General features: G+C 37.3%; 4 protein-coding genes across 4 annotated transcripts; 2 read left to right on the top strand and 2 right to left on the bottom strand.

The window, feature by feature from the left end:
- Positions 1-5,624: 5,624 nt before the first annotated feature.
- On the top strand, positions 5,625-7,250 carry LOC121783220. The gene is made up of 2 exons (XM_042181231.1): positions 5,625-5,868; positions 5,998-7,250. The coding sequence occupies exons 1-2, from the start codon at positions 5,721-5,723 to the stop codon at positions 6,438-6,440; spliced, it is 591 nt and encodes a 196-aa protein (XP_042037165.1). The 5' UTR covers positions 5,625-5,720; the 3' UTR covers positions 6,441-7,250.
- Positions 7,251-8,514: 1,264 nt separating this feature from the next.
- On the bottom strand, positions 8,515-10,715 carry LOC121783221. Its single transcript, XM_042181232.1, has 2 exons — positions 10,546-10,715; positions 8,515-8,972 (listed from the first exon to the last, which is right to left on the bottom strand). The coding sequence occupies exons 1-2, from the start codon at positions 10,687-10,689 to the stop codon at positions 8,817-8,819; spliced, it is 300 nt and encodes a 99-aa protein (XP_042037166.1). The 5' UTR covers positions 10,690-10,715; the 3' UTR covers positions 8,515-8,816.
- Positions 10,716-13,445: 2,730 nt separating this feature from the next.
- LOC121785337 (plant intracellular Ras-group-related LRR protein 3-like) lies at positions 13,446-16,455 on the top strand. The gene is made up of 3 exons (XM_042183719.1): positions 13,446-14,180; positions 15,339-15,505; positions 15,579-16,455. Exons 1-3 carry the CDS (start codon positions 13,494-13,496, stop codon positions 16,204-16,206), a joined length of 1,482 nt encoding a protein of 493 aa, XP_042039653.1. The 5' UTR covers positions 13,446-13,493; the 3' UTR covers positions 16,207-16,455.
- LOC121785336 (pentatricopeptide repeat-containing protein At1g08070, chloroplastic-like) lies at positions 16,391-18,583 on the bottom strand. The gene has a single exon (XM_042183718.1). It carries the CDS (start codon positions 18,569-18,571, stop codon positions 16,466-16,468), a length of 2,106 nt encoding a protein of 701 aa, XP_042039652.1. The 5' UTR covers positions 18,572-18,583; the 3' UTR covers positions 16,391-16,465.
- Positions 18,584-20,369: the final 1,786 nt, after the last annotated feature.

The following is a 20,369-nucleotide window of genomic DNA, read 5'->3' as shown; positions in this document are numbered from 1 at the left end:
TGCGCTCGCCGGTCCGCTCGCCGCTATTGCAGGCTCTGGACCGGCGAGCGATTTTTTTTATTTTTTAAATTTTCGAAACACTAAATATACGCGTTTTACACGTCATTTTCATTTGCACCACTTGTTTTAACGAGTACTCTCTCTATCTTAATTTCTGTACAAGATCAACAACTGGAAATGAGCAACGTTGGTGGTAGTACGTAGTGGTGGTAGTGCTGGGGATGCTGAGGAGTACGAACGTCGAATGAACGAAGCGTTAGAGGCCTATACGAACCGTGAGATTGATCGGCTGATGAAGAGGGCCTTGCAGCCGGCAGTACCTCGACCTCGACCACGACCAGTTGGCCACCGCCGAACAGTGATTGAACGTGATCACGTAGCTGCACTCAGCGCCTATACGAAGACCACTTCGCACTGGGCATCGGTCCGACCATTAGTTTTGTCGCCAACGGCAACCGACATGATATGGGCTACTACTTGGCGGATGGGATATACCCTAGGTGGCCCGTCTTTGTGAAGACGATCAGATGCGCATCAGATGAGAGGAAGGCCTACTTTGCGGAACGGCAGGAGTCGGCGCGCAAGAACGTGGAGCTCGCATTTGGTGTACTCCAGTCTCGATGGGTGGCAATTAGGGGTCCAACGCGTTTGTGGCATATCGATTGCATTGCTGATATAATGTACGCATGTATTATCATGCACAACATGATTGTCGAAGATGAAGGTGTATAACTGACTAGTTGGGCCAACGATGATAATGAAGCCGGTCCAAGCCACGGCATGGCCGCCCCCAACGTACGAAGTGGGGTCCCGCACGATGAAGCCGACCTCCTCCAAGCACATGCCGACATGTGCTAAACGGATGCTCATATTCGACTCCAAAAGGATTTAATTGAAGAGTTGTGGGCGCGGAGGACTGTACGGCGTTAGTTTTTTTTATTATGTAATTTTTTAAAATGTACTTTCTTTTTTAATTTAAATAAAATTATTGGATTTTCCCGTATCTATGTCGTCAATTTAATTCCGTATTTTGTGTGATTGTCAATTATTCAGCTTATATAATTTTGAGTGATGTGGCTAGGCTATTGCTGGACGGGCTATTTGCTTGTCCTGATGATGTGACAAGAGGATTTTTAGTGCTGATGATGTGGCATGAAGAGTTTGTGGCTGAGCTATGGCTGAACTATTACTGAGCGAAAGCTATTGTGGATGCTCTGATGATTTTATTTTTCTCTAACCATGTAAATTTGGTAGTATTGCTCCTATTGTTTATAAAACATAAAGTACAAGATTTTGATAACTTTTTTTTTTATTTATCTTCGAGTTTTTTTAAAATTTAAATATACATAAAATTTAATAATTTGTTTTATTGTTTTCTCAAAATTAATTGTTTTTTCCAATTCGGCGGAAATGTTAGGGTGGCAAAAATAACATTGTTTTCTAACAGAATAAGTATTTTAGTATGTATAAATAAGTGTTATGAATTTTCTTTAACTATATGTCTCTAAAATCACTTAATGTCGAGCACTTTTTTTCACAATATATCTCATAAATAACTTTTGTATATTTAATTGATTTAGAGATTACTAGTCAAACCCTAGTTATCGGTTTTAAATGACGATTGCGAAATTTATATCTTTGACTCAATGGGAAAATACTAGAGTACTAGTAATATTTAGATAAATTCTAGTGGTTGTATGTGAACGGAAGTCGCATTATTCTAATGCATGCCTTTATTATTGGACTTTGTGATCAACCTTAATATTTAGTTTTTAAGAGTAACGTTCAAACCATTTATATGGCACTTGAGATTTTATCAACCCTTTATAATTAATATTAATACTATTATAATTAGTATTTGCAAATCAGATAAACCAGAACTTGGACTAAGTATGCATTAATGAGGTTTGAATTTCGAAGAGGAGATCTACTAATCTAAGGTCAAACATGTGTACAGTGCCACCAGCTTGATTTCAAAATCATGTTCAAGCTCGACTTGTTTACTGGGAACAGAGATAGGAATAACGAGTTTTTTTCGAGCCGAGACTCGAATGGCCACGAATACTCAGTTCATTTGGAATCTGACTATCTAAGTTATTACAGCTGAGAGCCACCATTTAAAATGTCTATCTTCCTTACTAAGCACTAATATATTATTTAGACATTAAACCACAAATTCAAAGTGCTAAATAGCCAACCAGTCTCATTTTCATTTTCCTAAGGTTTAACTCTGAAAAATTAAACCATATACTGTACCATTATACCACACTAATCTTTTGCAAACTACATTGGATATGCTGAAAATGAAATTAGAGTTTATAAAACGGTAAGCCCAAACTAAAAACTGAAAAGCCCAAAGTTCTGGCCCAAATTGATCCAATTATGATGATGTTGTTAATATATGGATTTGAAAAAGAAGGAAATGTGATTTGCCATAATTTGATTTAGTTGTTGTGATTTCATAACATTAAATTCACTTTAAAATATAATTTTTCAAATCACTACTAAAGTCAATAAAAATAAATAATATTGTAAAATTTAGTGACCCAAGTCTTTTTCGATAGGGAATCTATGTGGGTGTTTAAGTAAGTTAAGTGAAAAGGAATAAATTAAAAGATAAAAATATATCTTTTTTGAGTGAGATATCCAAAATTCATGCTACTATTACTTTGAAAATTTTATTAAAGTTAACAAACATACCATAGCGAAATGTTGGAAAAATATTGGACTAACTATCAATCATGATTAATTCTTTTCAATTTGTAATATTTGTAGGGAACAGTACACAAGAATCTTTACTTTATTGGAGCCACGTAATGCTCTTTGTTCGTCTGTTTCATGATATACAATTATGATTGATATTATAGCACCTTTTTAAAGAAAAAAATACGACAAGAATCTTAATTATGTTGTGCGCATAATCATAATTATATATTAGCATTCAAGAATAATATCATCATATAAAATTGGGAATAATGGCGTAAATCTGGCTCACATTCCATGTACGTGTTGCTCGAGGACCACAAAAAATATTGATTAATTTCAATTAATCTCAATTAGTGAGATTTATTCCCTCTAATTGATTCTTTGCACATGAACTCAACATTTTCCATCATAGTGAGTTTTTTAATGGGAGGAAATCAATCGATGTTAGTGGTTTTGTTGGTCGAATCAATTATAGTTTAATCCTCCATTTAATTTATTAAATCAATAAATAAAAAGCAATAAAAAATATTTTATGAGTTGCAGTTACAAAATCATGCAAATCATAATTATATGATTAGTAGTTTAGGAAAATAATTAATTCACCAAACAACATAATTTTTACAATGATTATTATACTTCCATCGGCGAAATGAGTAATAGTGTTAAGAAATGTAAATATTAAATAAGACAATTAGGAGTAATTAATATTTTTAAAAATAATTTTTTGATGGTACGTCATATTGTTGCTACATAGCGTGAAACGAGACTGTACGTTACAAAATTTTAACATGAATACCATAATATTTCTCATTTTAATATACTGCATAACGCTTTCATGTTATTATTATATAGAAAATAAAAATGAGTTACTACTATACAATTAATTTATTTTTGTTAAAACAGAATTAGTTAGTGAGGAATAACGACAAAAGAATGTTGGGCGGAAAATCCCAAAACACGCCCACCTTAAAAAAAGGAAAAGGGCGGAGGCGGTTATAGTTGTGTCCAAATATGAATGGGTTTGGCGTGAATCGGCAACAGACATAGCAAACCTAACTCCACGTGTCGCTTCCATATGAGCGCGAATTTCTATGTCTTTGTAACTGACTCCACCTCTCTAATGCCACTAATCTCACCCTCAGTGGGCCATGTCACGTGATTCTCTCTCACGCACACACAATCTGATTAGTGGCTCGATTTGGAGGATCGTTAGGATTCGTTAAGTAAGGTCATCCACAACCCCATCTAAATACAGAGACTTCATTTATGATACGACGGGTTGGTGTCGTAACGAGTATCGGTGAGACGCACGCGCATGACCGCTTACTGCTGCAATGTTTCGAAGAATATTTTGAAATAAATTGTTGTATCCTGTTAGTCAAAGACGTGCAAATATTCGAGTCTGAATCCTAATACCTGTTATCCGATATTTGTTCCTTATCTTTTTAGGTTGTACTATACTAGTATATTTAGTAGCACAAATTACTTTTTAATCAAATCCAAAGTAACACATTTTTAAATAAAAAAAGAAAAAACTCTCCATTTTATTATATTTTCTATTTTATTTTTACATTTAATATGAACATTAATAGGAGTACTACATAAATATTTAGCATTGTAGAAGCCTTATAAATACGGAAGCGATGAGTTAATGATATGATTTTGAGTGATTGAAATTTTAGTTATATAGTGCCATTGATGCTTATAAAATAGTGTAATTTAAGTGATGAGTATGGGACACCATTGTTGAAGCCTAAATTTGAGTCAGTTCTAAGAAATTGCATAGTAGTACTATTATTTTTTTCCTTGAAAACAATTTAATACATTAGGAGCACATTTTAGTGGATGGTGATGCTTGTACATGTTGAGGATGTGGATTGAAGATCCAAATATTTTAACTCAATATACTCGTATGTTCTTTTTATAAAAAAATATTACGACTAAATATCGAAAATATTGCAATTAGATTTTTTAATTTAATCATTCACAAAATGGGATTTCATATAATAGTGTGATTAGTGTCACCAAGGTTAACCAATTTAGTCAATTATATACGTACCTTTAGTTAACTGATTTATATGCAAATAATAATTTGGTGAATAATCTTACTATTGATCAAGCTATCACTATTTCCATTAATTATAAGGAATATAGTTTATCTCATATGTTCACATGGCTATCCATATTTGTTGTTTTACAAATTGAACACGGCGAGGAACCTAATATTTTTATAAAAATAAAATTTCTAAAATTAATAAAGATGGTCTTAATTTAATTTGCATTTCATGTTAACAATTTCCACAAATATTTTCAAGAGTAGATTTTTGATTCCGATACTTTTAGATTCTAATATTATTAGTATAATTTTAGTAAATTAGATTTATATATAGGAATTAGTATTATGATGTTGAAAAGATTACTATTGTGCTTGAAATATAAGAAGAATGTTACCATTTTGAACTTTATTGATTAACAACATCCAACTAACTGATATACTATAATAAAGAAATTAATAATTTTTACAAGTATTAACTATGAATTGGTAAAATAATAATTATACACTAAAATATGATTCTGATTTATAATTTTAAAATTTAATAAAAATTATCTTAATAAATTAATAATTGAAAATATTCTATAATTACGTATGATCCATAACTAATGGAGTATACTACTTAGGAGTATTATTTTATGCAAATTTTATTCTTACGCGTAAATATTACTCCTTTTCCCACAAATAGTTGAATACTAGTACTACTTTGACCATCAATTAATAAAAGTTTGAAAAAACTACGAAATACGAATATTCGAATATCTTTTTGTTGAATTTCAACTTAGGAAGAATTCAAATTAAGAATAATTCCAATATTTAGGTCTCCAAAACTCTATAAATACCCCCACCGCTCTCATTCTCCGTTTCTTGAACGAAGCAACCAAAGTCCTCTCTACACTTCCGCAGCTTTCCTCTCTACACGTTTTCTGGTTTCCTCTCTTAAACCTCGTTCCTCGCTACCATGGCTCAGCCAGAAAACTCAACCAAAACACTCAAATTCCTCTACAGCTACGGCGGCAAAATCGTTCCCCGACCTACCGACGGCAAACTCCGCTACAACGGCGGATCCACTCGCGTCCTCGCCGTCGATCGCTCCATTTCATACGCAGGTATTAATTCCGATTCCGTTTTTCTTCCGATTACGATTCGCATTCCTTTAATCGCTAATTTACCACGCATTGTTTAATTATTTTCAATTCGCGAGAAATTGAGTGTTTTCCCCCAATTTTCACGTACAGAACTGTTGGTGAAATTCGTTGAATCGTGTGGATCTTCAATGATTTTGAAGTGCAAGCTACCGACGGAGGATCTAGATGTGTTGGTTTCAATCAAATCCGACGAAGAATTACGTATTGTGATCGAAGAGTACGAAAGAGTTTCGCCGGAATCGAAGATCAGAGCCGTTTTGTTTCCGTTGAAATCAGTGAAGAAAATTTCTCAGCCGCCGTCTCCGGTATCCTGTTTCGATTTCCCCTCTGTTTCGAAACCCTATGTGGTGGCCGCGGCGGTTGCCCAGCACTTCCAGAGAAATCCGCCGCCGCGGTATCAGAAACCGACGGCGGGGTACCGGTACGCGTCTCCAGTCATCGGATATCCCGTCGCCGCCGTGAACAACTACTGCCACGATGTGAGGAGTTTGAGGCATATTCACAATGCGGCGAGAAGGATTTACACTCAATAGTTGTTGGAATGAAAAGAGGGGAAAAAGAAGAAGTTGTTTCTATTTTTTTCTTGATGAGCTTTTTTTTTCTTTATTGAACATAAACGGGGAAGAAAAAAAAACATATGAATATACAAACGATATATTTTTTTCTGGTAATTTATTCTCGAAAATTTTCAATTGCCGTTAATCGAAAACTTGATTATATCAATCAAAAGCCTGCTGCCGCTAACTAATTTTCCGACACCGCCTATTCTTCCTATTCTCCGTCGTCGCGTGGTGTACACGCGACCAAGTCGTTGCATATTGATTTCTTCCTTTTGCAGATAGGCGCGTGGGTTCACGATAGGGCAAAATAGTTTTTACAACGGTTAATATGCTATTTAATTTATTTTACGATTTTTAATTCGTTGACTGATTTTTTAATTGATTTATATTGGCAGGTATATTTTATGGAAGGAGTTTCATGACTTCACCTTAAAAGCAACGGATTTGATGTGATTTTGGGACCTACAAGGCTGCAATACCATGTTTAGAATTTTAATCAGATATTGGTATGTTACACAATAATATTTAGTAATAGAGTTAAGTCGGAGAATCGTATTACAACGATAATAAATGGGGTTTTGATTTGAAATAAGGCAACTTGGCCAGCTAATAATTTGAAGGACACCATAATTGGGGATTGTTTCAGTGTAAATTACGTGTGTTACAAAAGTTGCCCAAGAGGGGGTGTGAAAGGACATTTTAAGGTGAATTTGGCACTTCTTTGTTTGATGAAGAAATTTTCATTTATGAAATTATAAAATAGTACTCCTGCAGGTTATGAACGAGAAAATGTGACAAGTGGCTTGATGTGGTAAAAAAATTGGGGGGAAATGAGTGATAATTTTTCTGTCATTTTTCCTGTTTTTCTTAGTTTTATTTCCTTTCTTAGTTTTGAAGCTTATCAAATTATTAAAACAATATTTCTCTTATTAGACTCATGTACTTTTTTCAATTAAACAATAATTTTATTTTATAATGAAATTCACATTATTGTATTATTTCTAATATATTTAATTGATAATAGTATATTATATTATTTGAAGTTCAAATAAATATGTTGAAAATTTAAGCAATTTAAATAAATATATAAAATTGTAGGTTAACAAAAAAATAATGAATTAAAAAATTAAATTGTGTCCTAAATTTTGTGACTGAAAAATTTAATAGTTGTAAATTTCTGGTTGAAAATGACTTAATAGTTCTAAATTTCTAATTAACCAATTGCTCTTTCCCCCTTTGTTTTTTCTTTTATGTCCTCAATTTATTTTCTTTAATGGAAAGACTCACAACTGCCCTCGAAATCCTGACCTTTGTGTAAACGTAAAGTTGAACTGAAATTTTCTATTTATTTTAAAATTATTAATGCATGTCAACTAATACTATGAATTTGGCACCTTCAAAACGTAGTGTGTCTCACAATTTGTTTACTCCAAAAATTGGGGTTGAAAATCCAAGGATAGAGACAGATATTGAACAACTCTTTCAAGTATATAAATGCTAAACGCATAATATCAACAAAAAGAGTAGTGAATTCATATTTCATGGGGAGAAAGAGTTTAGGAGTATTCACTATTGCTTTTCTTGAAAGTAATAGTCTTAAAGTGGAGCCGATGATAATGAGAGCAAGAAGCCAAATTCAAGTGGATTATTGAAGGATATATTAATTACATTTTCCTATCAATGGCTACCTACAATGTGTCATGGTACTATTAATTATTAGAGCAAACTATTAATTTAGTTCATGAATTTTGGTGGTCACACATGTGATGTTCCAAAGTTCTATTTCAATTTTTTGACTTACCCCTTTTGTTTTATCACAATTCTCTCTCTTCAGGTGTCCTTTTTTCTTCAACGACAAGACCTAGGTGATACGTGATACCTAAAACATTGAAGTATTAAGAGAAGCATTGTGATTATCACCCGGATCCGTCGTGGAAGAAGAGAAAAACTCGCAAAAGAGAGAGGAAGACAAGACAATGTTACGAGAATAGATAATCGGACAATGTTACGAGAATAGATAATCGATAGAAGCATGTGAAAGAAAAGGAAGAAACAAGACAAAAATGGTTTATTCATCCAAAGTAAAGACACAAATAGCATTTTCGTCTAAAATAAAACAAAAGGCGAAATACGTCCTCGAACGATATTATACCTTATTACAGAAACTTCAAACATGCATTTATCTTTGTTCAGAGACTGCAGATGTGGATCACCTATAAACTTTTCAATGTGAGTGTGAGTGATTGAATTTCAGAAACTATCTTCAAATCTTTTCATGGTTCATTGCAACATACAAGTATCGTGGTTCATTGTAACATACAAACTCTCTCTCTCTCTCTCACACACACTTCAACCAGTCTCCTGCTCAAATTCATCACCTTCAGACTCTTCTGCATTGTCAGCATCGTCATCATCAGCATCATTGTCAAAATCTTCTTTATCGTGATCAACTGTTGTTTTCCCAATTATGGTTAAGTTGCTATTTGTCTTTCTGATTTCATTGCACTGCAAAATTAGAAGGAACAACGGTTACTTATCTCCCAATATATAGTTCACATGGAAAAGAGAAAATGAGATCAAGATGCAGAAATGGTTGCACTTCAAGCTTTATACAGCATATATACCCACAACTGAATTAACCATGAACCCTAAAACAATATCACTGAGTATGGCAATCAATCAAGCAGTCCAAATCTTCTCTAGCCCCAGCTCCAGGAATACTTTAGCTAACATCTACCATTATGTTGCATTCTAGATGTACTAGAATGCTTCTTCTATGAATGTTACAACTGAATTTGCAGCCATTAGGAGGTGTCGAAGGCTTCTGAACTACTGTAAATTCTGAAGGGTCAAGAATACTCAAACATTACCATTTAGTCCTAGAGCTACTATATAATGCTTCTTCTACAAATGTTACAACTGATTCTGAAACCACTAGGAGGTGAGTGAATGTCGGAGGCTTTCAATTCAAACTACTATAAAACTCAAGTATTAAGGTCAAGATTACTCAAACATCTACCATTTATTCCCAAAGCTGCTACATAATGCTTCTTCTACTGATGTTACAACTAATTCTGCAGCCATTACAGGGGAGTACATGTCGAAAGCTTCCAAACTTATAAAACTCCTAAGGTCAAGAATACTCATTCATCTACCATTTAGTCCTAGAGCTGCTATATAATGCTTCTTCTACAAATGTTACAACTTATTCTGCAACCATTAGAAGGAGAATGTATGTTCAAGGCTTCCAAACTACAATTAGGCTCTTAAGGTAAAAAACGCTACCATCTACTATTTGGTAACATTCTAGAGATGCTAGCCTACTACAATACTTCTTCTACAAATGTTGCAACTGATTCTGAAACCATTAAGAGAGGAGTATATGTAAAAGGTATAAAAATCTTAAGGTCTTCTAACATCAAGCTTTTAGTCATAGAGCTGCTAAGCGATGCTGCTGCTTCTATGATTGTTACAATCTATTCTGCAACTATTTCGAGCATATATTCAAAACGACGATAAAGATCTTAAAGGTGCCAGGAAAATTAATCCATCACATTTATGCTGAGTGTTGAGCCAACTACAAAACTCTCATTTTTCACAGCTGTATATTTAATAGCTACTGCGGACTGCCTAACTAGGTGCCATAAGCTATCCTAAAAATATATACTAATATGTTTCAACTTTTTAGTACAGAGTTCATCACTCATCCACTATGAATCAAAGCCACATTTTCCAATCTATTTGAATTAATTGTACTGGTATGATCGCCAAGACTAAAAATTAAATTGTACAATTAGCAAAATCAATCAACTCTGAGCCAAAACCGCAGAATGACCAAAAAATGTCGATCCAGTTACCAATTTTCAATCATCTAATTCAAATCCCCTAATTTTTTTTACTATAAAAAATCGTCTTTCGGAACCGCAGAAAAGAAACAATCCCTCTCTCCAGTAACAAAATTGAAGAATAAACTGTTCGTATACACAAATCAGGGTTCTTAAATTGCCCAAAAGTTAAAAATCTGCGCTCGTAACTAACTAGTAAGTGTGTAGTGTAGATGAGCAGATGAGAGATGGACCTTATCTTCGTATTCGGACTCTTCCATAGCGAGAAGAAGCTCGTCGTTGTGGGGCTGCGGCCACTGCGCCGGCAAAAGATACGACGTCGGAATAACCCTCGTCGACGATGGGAACTGAGTCATGAACGCAGGGTATTGCAGCATTTTCTCTCTCTTTGCTCTTTGGTATCTTTAAAATTTGTTAATGAACAGAGGCTTTTATTGAGTTAGATAATAATTTTATTTCAATATTTAATTTAAAAATTTTAAAATAGAATCATGAATAATTTTTCATTAAATATTCTCTAAGGGAATCACCAATTATTCTATACTTATTTTCATAATCATTTGATTTATATGTAAACAATTAAAAATTGTGATATTATTTCGTTCTTCTTTCTCATGTTATTTTACGGGAGCTACAAATCTTTAGCGGCGACCAGGAATATGTTCCCCTTCACAAGTGTGATAGTTCAATCATATTGATTGCATTTAGTTCATTCTTGTCCATGAGTTCTGAGATCTCTCGGAGTTTTTAGATCCTCATAATCCTCATTGATGAAGTTGAACACTAATAGTGCCTTCTTCAATGAAACATAAGAGTTCGGTGGCAGTGGAGTTGTCCGTGGACCAGATGGGGGCCTTCTAAGTGCCTCATGCACTCCACTCAAGATAGCCTCAAGCTTCAAAGCGAAGCTTGCTGTTCTTTTTCACGGATTGTCACTAGCTATGCAATTTTTTTGACATATTTGATTAGAGTTGGAAACAACAGTTGCGGTCGCCTTGCTTTCTTTCGGACGCCTAGAAGTAGCGGATGTGAGTCATCATATGGTCCACAATCGCATGATGCTTTCATAGTTGCTAATGAAACTTTCGTTAGGATGGACCAACTTGACTAATTTAATTAAAGATTTCAGTGTCGAGACGAATGAGTCACCCTTGACATAAACCCTCGTCATAATTTGGCTCATATTGTTTGGTTATCTTAATTTTGCTCTTTAATTTTTGCTTTCATGAATTTGATCACATTTGGACAGCGATATGTATGTTGGCATGGGAGTGGATCCTCTCCTGTGTATTAAACACAGCAGAGGGTGCTGTGGAGTGAAACACAGTCGTTTTAAAACAAATATGAGATTCCTACTTTTACTTCTTTCTATTCTTAAATATTTTATTCATTTTCATATGTGCTACAGTGTTTTTGTTCCTTTTTTTGCCTTGTTATTTGTTTTCGTTCGTCTTTTTTGTTTTCTTTCTTTCACATATTACTATAACCGACTGATTTTCTTATCAATTAAGAGTGCTGCTATTTTAATTTTCTAAGAAATATATAGTAATGAAATATAACTCATTATTATTTTGTAAGCTCATAAATTATTTCATATAGTTTAATTATCAAAGTTAGTGATTTTCTTATAGATAACGGTGCTACTATTTTATTTTTCTATTTGTAAAACATAGCGTAACTCATTATTTTTGTATTCGCTCATAACTTATTTAATACAGTACATAAGTTCAAAATTTATCAAATCTTGCAAAATATTTAAAGAGTTCTATCACATCGTATTAAACTGCGTGTGATTGATCTTGCAAAATTTATAAATTATTTAATATAATTATTAATAGAACTATACTTTAAAAAACATAAATTATCACGGTCTACACGTAAGTTATCAAAAGTATCAATTGAACTTTACATAGTACAATCTTAAAAAATATGGTATTCCATCCATTATATAATAAATGTCACTTTTTTTTTCAGTTTGTCCCACAAAAGTTACATTTTTATTTTAGAAAATCGTTTCCAACCACCAAACACTGAGCATCACGGGTGTGCTTGCAAATTTCTGACAACATTGCAAGCACATTTGTGAGCAAAAATTAAAATAACTGAGCATTTTCCGAGCACATCTACATAGCCACAAAATATGTAAAACGATGAATATAACAAAGCAATTTCCAAGTACCATCAGTGATGCTCGGAAGCAAATCCGGCGCGAATAGAGCAAAACAACTTTATTTGGAATAAGCACATACGTTTTTATATTTTTATGAGCTCTATTAGATAATTACACTATATGAAATAATTAATGAGCTTACAAAATAATAATGAGTTATATTTCATTACTATATATTTCTTAGAAAATTAAAATAGCAGCACTCTTAATTGATAAGAAAATCGGTCGGTTATAGTAATATGTGAAAGAATGAAAACAAAAAAGACGAAAGAAAACAAATAACAAGACAAAAAAGGAACAAAACACTGTAGCACATTTGAAAATGAATAAAATATTTAAGAATAGAAAGAAGTAAAAGTAGGAATCTCATATTTGTGTTAAAACGACTGTGTTTCACTCCACAGCACCCTCTGCTGTGTTTAATACACAGCAGAGGATCCACTCCCATGTTGGCATAGATACAAAGGTGGACCACGGTGAGTCCGTCCTCTTTTAGCTTATTACTCTTTCCTTTAGGAGGTTGTAAATCTGTAGCCCGCAGCGTTGGGATTGTGGGTTTATCTTATTGAGCTTTGATTTTATTGTTTAGTTTAAGTTATTTTTGGATTTAGAATTTTTTTTCATGTAAGTAGGCAATATATATGAGATTTGTTATAAAATTTCAAATCCTAAGTTATTCTATTATCATCTAGTTAATATTACTACTTGCTAAATACTCATTTAGTGTGTAGTAAATACTTTAAATAGTAGTAGTAACTCAATAATGTTAATTGGTCTACAAAATCTAAGATTTTTGCGATTAAATTTAAAATTGCAGTAGTAGTTAGTTAGTTAGTAAAATTTGGTCAAAATTTGTTATTTCAGTTACCGCAAATAAATATATTATGCAAATTACCATTAATCATTAATTAAGTTGTTATTAGGAGTATTTAACTTCACTGACTCGCACTCTTATCATTTCAGCTTTCGCAATATATCCAAAAAAAATCTGAGCGTCTTCAAAATTCAGCCATGGATCCAAACCCTAACAAATTCCCGATCCTCTCCTATGTCATGACCAAGTTCCCCACCTTCAATCGCACCTCATCCACCGCCGGCGCCTCCACCGGCGAAGATTTCGACATCGAGAATCAGCCGGTGCCGAACTTCTCCCCCAATGAGCCACAATTCGAGGCCTCCGCGAGTATGCCGTACCTGAAAAACCGCAAGCTCATCGCCACCATGGGCGAAGCCGTCACCGGCGTCGCGCATACCCGATCCGCGCTGCGGATCCTGGGGACCCGACCCGATCACGAGGCCGTTGACCTGGCGCGGCTGAGGCTGGCGGAGATCGAGGCCGACACCTCGTTGACGCCGGAGAAGAGAGCCGAGGATTACGAGATTTATAAGGCGGTGATCGATCTGGACGAAATGCACGAGAAGTATGAGAAGATGCTGAGTGATGCGGAGCGGAGGCTGGAGAGGATTTACGAGGCGGCGGTGGCTGGGGAGGAGCTGAATGAGGAGGAAGGCGGCGAGGGGAAGGGTTTGGAGAAGGGTGAATTGGATGAGGAAGTGGTGGGGATTTTGAAGGATGCGGAATTGGGGAAAGTGATTGAGAGTGTTGAATTGTCTGGGAGGAAGTTGAGGATTTTGCCGGAGGCGTTTGGGAGGTTGAATTCATTGGTTTTGCTCGATCTGTCGAATAACCAGCTCGAGGTTAGGGATACAATTCTACCTTGGATCGTATTAATTTTGAGATTACATATTTGAATTGTTTGTTTTTGTGATTGCTATTGAGAATCGTGTTTAAATTTCGTGCATTTTCATTTTATGAATGTGGTGAGAGATGATAGCTAACAGTAAATAGGGATAGTATTCTACCTTGGATATTATGAATATTGAGATTGCATATTTGAACCGTTTGATTTTGTGATTGCTATTGAAAATTGGGTTTGAATTTGATTCCTAGTTGATCAATTTTCATTTTCTGAATATGGTTTACTTAACTGTGAATCTGTGATATGCAATGTTATCAATCTCGTATGGCGGCTTATGGCGGTTTGCCTAAAAACCGCCACAGGGATATGGCGTATTAGTATGGCGGATATGGCGGTCAAAAATTAAATAAATAAAATAATACTTATATATTTATATATAATTCAAAAATTAAAAATATTAAAAATATAACATCTAAAACACTTTAAACAATTAATAAAGCATAATATACCACTCTAACCACCATGTTTCTTGCATAATGCCCTATTCCTAAATGCAGTACACACGCAATGTTGTCAAATGTCGGATATGCTGGTGCTATGACAGCGAAATGGTGCTATGGCGTTTCCACCCCCGAACGCCATGCCATAGCGCCATGGAGCCGCCATATCCGCTATTTGATAACATTGGTGATATGAATGGACTGTTGCATCAATATCCATTAAGTTTGACTTAAACTGGAGATACATCAATGGAGTATTAATTCATCATAATCTAATAGTACTTTTGCAATAATGATAAGAATGTGAAAATTGTGGATACTTATTGTGCTCTAGATTTTGTCTAATTCAATAAACTGACTTGAGATTTGAAGATTTGATTATCTATTGATCTTGTATGCTCTGCTTTCTAGTTTGTAACTTTTGTGAGTATGCTTTGCAATATGCTATTATGTCACAAGGGATTTTTTACAACACATCTGTGAAAAGATTAGATGTGAGTGGAGTTTATGTGCTTTCTATTTAAAGATCCAATATTGAAGTATAAATATCATCTTGTGCATTTATACTATTTTAACAGCGAGTGTTTGATCTGAAATGGAAAACAGCTTTATGAGTTTAGATGTTAACATTTGGCTCTATATTCTAACAAAAGCAGGCACTTCCTGATTCGATTGCCGGACTGGAAAATCTCGACACTCTCAATCTTTCAGAAAACCTTTTGGTGTCGTTGCCTGATTCCATTGGTCTGTTGTTTAAGTTGCGAATCTTGAATGTTTCTAGAAACAAGCTTCACGCCCTGCCCGACAGCATTTCTCACTGCAGGTTTGCTTATTTAGCATAGGAGATGAAAACTTTAACTTCATAGCATGCTGCTGAGTTTCCTTACATTTGCCAGGTCATTAGAGCAGTTGGATGCAAGTTTCAACAAACTCACCTACCTACCGACCAATATTGGCTTCGAACTCGTGAATCTTAGACGTCTCTCGGTGAATCTGAACAAGATCCGCTCCCTGCCGACGTCTATAGGCGAGATGAAGTCCTTGCAGCATCTGGACTTGCATTTCAATGAGCTAGGTGGGCTTCCACCTACGATCGGGAAACTGACAAATCTCGAGATTCTGAATCTCAGTAGCAACTTCAATGACCTGACTGAGATCCCTGAGACAATTTCTGACCTTATCAACCTCAAAGAACTTGATCTGAGCAACAACCAGATTCATGCATTGCCCGACGCCTTTGGGCGGCTCATGAATCTGGCTAAGCTCAACGTAGAGCACAACCCTCTTACGATACCTCCAAAGGAGACTGTGGCTGCAGGAGTTGTAGCGATCAAGGGTTACATGGCGAAACGTTGGGCTGATATATTGCTAGAGGAACAACAGAAGAGCATGACCCCAGTGCAAGAGCAGCCACAGGCAAGTTTGTTTACTCGAAGCACCACCTGGCTGAGAGGTGCTGTTTCGGGATACTTTGGAAGCACGGGGAAATCGAACGAGGACCCTTACCTGAACCAGCAGCTGTGACTTTTCTCTCCTGGATACGCCGTAAGCATCTACTTTCCACAAACACATGATCGAGGCATAATGACAAGAAACCAGAGAGAAACGGATATTTTGCCTATTTTGTTTCTTTTTGTTTGTGTACTTTTAAAACATTGAGGATACATTTGCTGTGCTAGCTTTGTTTTAGACTCTGATCTGTGATTGGTGGATCATTGGGATATTAATCGTTACAAAACAAGATCAATAGCTACAAAGCAAATTGCATCAAAACTTTCATACATCACCAAAAATCATGACAAGAGCAAGATCCATCTTTGAAGTGATGGAAACGACTTCTATCTCTAACAACAATGTCTCTCCTATAAACACTAGAGATAACCTTGGCAGCATTGTGACAGTCACTACACATCCTAAGATTCTTGTACACTCTGACCGTAGTTCCCTCACCTGGCCTTATAATCCCAAACGCCATAGCCAACTTCTCACTATGATGAGCAACAGAAGCCTCCTTATCACCCTCTCCCTCCGCCTCCGCCCTCCCCTGCGTAGAATCCGGCTCGTACCCTCCCCTCTTGATCCTCTCCATCACCTCGTGCACCGCCTCGAACACCTCCGGGTGCCCCTTGTCCTCCGCCAGAAACTCGTGCACCACGCCACCAACCTCGATGTAGCTGCACCCCGGGCTCTTCTTCTTCTCGACTCCCATCTTCTTCATCTTATCCCTCACCTTCGTGGCGTCCCCCAGCCTCCCTGCAGACGCGTACGCGTCTGCAAGGAGTATGTAGTCCCCGCTGTGCATGGGCTCCAGCCTCGCGACCTGCTTCAGTGCCTCCTCTGCGATCTCGGGCTTCTTGTGCAGCCTGCACGAAGCAAGCAGAGTTCTCCATATCACTGTGTTCGGCTTGAAGGGCATCTTCGTGATGAGGTCGTGCGCGTCCTCGATTAGCCCTGCCCGGCCAAGCATATCCACCACGCAACCATAATGCTCGACTTTTGGCTTGATCCCAAAATCTTGGCTCATCCTAGCCAAGTAGGCGTGCCCTTGATCAACCAAGCCCGCGTGGTTGCAAGCACTGAGCACGCCGATGAATGTCACCTCATTTGGCTCGACATTCTCCTCAACCATCAGGTTGAAGTATTCGAGAGCCGTCTCGCCCCTCCCGTTACTAGCAAGACCTTGGATCAATGCTGTCCACGTCCACACGCTTTTAGAAGGCGTTGCGTGGAACACCTCGAGGGCTATATCCATGCAACCACATTTCGCGTAGAAATCAACTAGAGCAGTTGAGAGATTGACAGTGAGTTTCAAATTCTTCCTTTTTATGTAAGAATGCACCCATTTTCCGGTCTCCAGAGCTCCAAGAACCCCACAACAAGAAAGCACACTGATCATTGTCACCTCGTTCGGTTTCACATTCGCTTTCTGCATCTCGTGGAATAGAGCGAGAGCCTCCCTTCGCTGGTCCGAGTGACTATAGCCAGAGATCATGGCGCTCCAAGCAACAACATCTTTACTAGACATGCTATCGAACAAGCGCCTCGCCGTTCCCAAACGACCACACTTTGCATACATATCAACAAGAGAAGTGATCAAGTTATCATTTTTCATGAGCCCATTAGCAACAGCATGCTCATGAATCCACTCTCCCAACTCCAAATCACCAAGCCTCCCACATGCTTTCAATACACTAATCAAAGTCGTTTCATTGAAATAAATACCCATTCCTCTCATTTTTCTAAACAATCCCACAACTTCTAACCAATTCCCACACCGAACATAACCGGAAAACATCGAGCTCCAAGCGACGAGGCTTCTCTCTGACATTTCATCGAACTCCGTCCGAGCTGATTGGAGCTGACCGCAGCTCGCATACATGTAAACCAATGAATTCTCAACAAATTCCGAACGGTCAAACTTTTCCATTGATTTCAAAACGTGGGCATGGATCTGCTCGCCTTCCTTCAAAGCCCCGAGCTTCGAAATCGCCTTCAGAATGCCGGAGTATGTGAACGGATCCGGGCGCACCAACTGTTCGATCATTTGCCTGAATAAAACAATTGATTTTTGAGGAGATTGCTCTTTAGTGAAGCCCCTTATCATGATATTGTAAGCTGAGGCGTCGGGGTGTTCGAGTTTGCGGAAGATCGAGAAAGCGTAGTCGACGGTGGAGTCGGGGAGGAGGAGGGCCGCCGCCTCGAGGAGGGGCTCCGCCGCCGCCGGGTGGTGGAAGAGGCGGGTTTTGATGAAGCTGGCGTGGACTTGGTTGAAGTCTTTGGTTGTTTTGCATTTTTCAAGAATGAAGGTTTTCGGATTTGCTGGGAATTTGGGAATGGCGGTTTTTGTCGTTGGAAAATGGGAGGGAAAAATTGAAAGGGCGAATACCATTTTGTTTGCTTTGTTGAGTTTGTTGCCAACCAAAGCTATTTTCATACGGAGAAAATGAAATTACAGTTTCAATTTTGGTTTTGGACGTTTTTTCCATGTTACTTATCGACTTTTTCAATGTTTTTGTGTTTTGTTATAACCAATTTCCCAAGTTTTTTTACTCTTCTCAATGTTGGGCCAAAATTGGTAGCTCAGGGCATCCGCAATGGGCGGACGATGGCACGCCCGATGGCGCGCATCGTCAGCGCCATCCATCGTCCGCACCCATTGCAGGTGCGCGCCATAGGGCGCGGACGATAGTCGCGCCCTATACTTCGGTCGCGGAGGATAGCGCGGGCGATGACCATCGTCCGCGCCATCGTCCGCCCCATTGCGGCTGTCGCGGACGATGGCCGCGGACGATGGCCATCGTCCGCCCCATTGTGGAGGTCGCTGACGATCAACCGCGGACGATGGCACGCGGTTTTGTTTTTTTATAAATACGTTCATTTGTAACATTTCATTTCACTCGATTTCATTTTCGAAACTTACAATTACATAATTACTACGAAATGGATTCAAGCCCCAATAGTCCTACGTTTAGCACAGGGGCGCATTGGCCGGGTACAGAACCCGGCGATTATCGTTCGTTCGACACCCGACGAAGCCGAATATCTCCGGGCGTTGCTCGATGAGCTGCGTCGGAAGTTGGGAATTGGTCCGACTTAGTTTTTTTTTATTAGTTCAATGATGTAACTTTTTTTTATTAATACTTCACCGTTTGTTATTTAAATTAATTAAACAAAATAATAAAATGATGATGTGGCGCGCCATAGGGCGCACCTTAGGGCGCCCCACTGCATGTGGGGAGGTAGGAGGATAAAACTGCTGACGGGCGCACCATAGGGCGCGCCTTAGGGCGCCCCATTGCTAATGCTCTTATCAGTGACGGCAGTTCCAAGAATTATAGCATGTACTATGTTGGTTTCGGTCCATTCCGAGAGAGGTGGTTATATTTCGAATACTAGAAAAAGCGATTTCGATCCAAATTGATTATTCCAGTCGATCAATACTTGGTATGTCAATAAAATTAGCCTAAAATCGATGAATCAACTTGAATAAGAAAAGGGAGGAATATGGCAAAAATGTAACTTCATGTTTCCAAACTTCATTCTTTCAAATATACTACTCCGTGTGTATTTATATAAACTATCAACTCATCTTTATTTCCAATTCCAGCCATAAATAACAAAGCAAGATTCACTCTGTTTTCCATATCAATATCACCAACATGCATTGGACTAATTTTTCAAGATAAACCACTATTAAAAAAAGCAAATATTTGAAACTGACTTAAAGAGAAGCATCTGATTCATCACAAACCTAAGCCATATATCTCCAAATGGAATAAAAGTATCTCCCCCCTTAGCTATAAAACCCAAATATCTTTGATCACATTTCCTCAAACAAAAGCCAAAAAATCATATGACAAGTCTCTACTACTATGGAGGGAACTCCATGCCCTCCATTGATGAGTTCTTTGATGACATCAACAAGATGCACAAAGCTCCTGCCACCATGATCTTCCACCATCAGCAGCAGCAGCAACAACAACAACAGGCTCCCGTTGTGCACAAGAAAGTGCACTTCACGGAGAGTGAAGAGCGTGTTGAAGTTGATGGGAACGGCGGCAAACATCAAGTGTGTGAGGAGAGGACCATTGATATGGAAGCTGATGGATTTATCAAGAAAAGGCACAAGAATTTTGAGTCTTGCAATACCTACAAGGGCTACTAAGTTTGAAGATTTGGGATGTCTT

The sequence above is a fragment of the Salvia splendens genome, chromosome 21, assembly GCF_004379255.2.
Source record: "Salvia splendens isolate huo1 chromosome 21, SspV2, whole genome shotgun sequence".
Lineage (NCBI taxonomy): Eukaryota > Viridiplantae > Streptophyta > Magnoliopsida > Lamiales > Lamiaceae > Salvia > Salvia splendens.
Note: the sequence above shows the minus strand (reverse complement) of the source record. Positions and strands in the feature narration are given on the sequence as shown.

Coding starts and splice junctions, on each gene's coding strand:
- LOC121785337 (XM_042183719.1), top strand. CDS start 13,494: ATGGATCCAAACCCTAACAAATTCCCGATCCTCTCCTATGTCATGACC. Junction 14,181..15,338: donor TGTCGAATAACCAGCTCGAG/GTTAGGGATACA, acceptor TAACAAAAGCAG/GCACTTCCTGATTCGATTGC. Junction 15,506..15,578: donor GACAGCATTTCTCACTGCAG/GTTTGCTTATTT, acceptor TACATTTGCCAG/GTCATTAGAGCAGTTGGATG.
- LOC121783220 (XM_042181231.1), top strand. CDS start 5,721: ATGGCTCAGCCAGAAAACTCAACCAAAACACTCAAATTCCTCTACAGC. Junction 5,869..5,997: donor TCGCTCCATTTCATACGCAG/GTATTAATTCCG, acceptor TTTCACGTACAG/AACTGTTGGTGAAATTCGTT.
- LOC121783221 (XM_042181232.1), bottom strand. CDS start 10,689: ATGCTGCAATACCCTGCGTTCATGACTCAGTTCCCATCGTCGACGAGG. Junction 8,973..10,545: donor AGTCCGAATACGAAGATAAG/GTCCATCTCTCA, acceptor CTAATTTTGCAG/TGCAATGAAATCAGAAAGAC.
- LOC121785336 (XM_042183718.1), bottom strand. CDS start 18,571: ATGGTATTCGCCCTTTCAATTTTTCCCTCCCATTTTCCAACGACAAAA.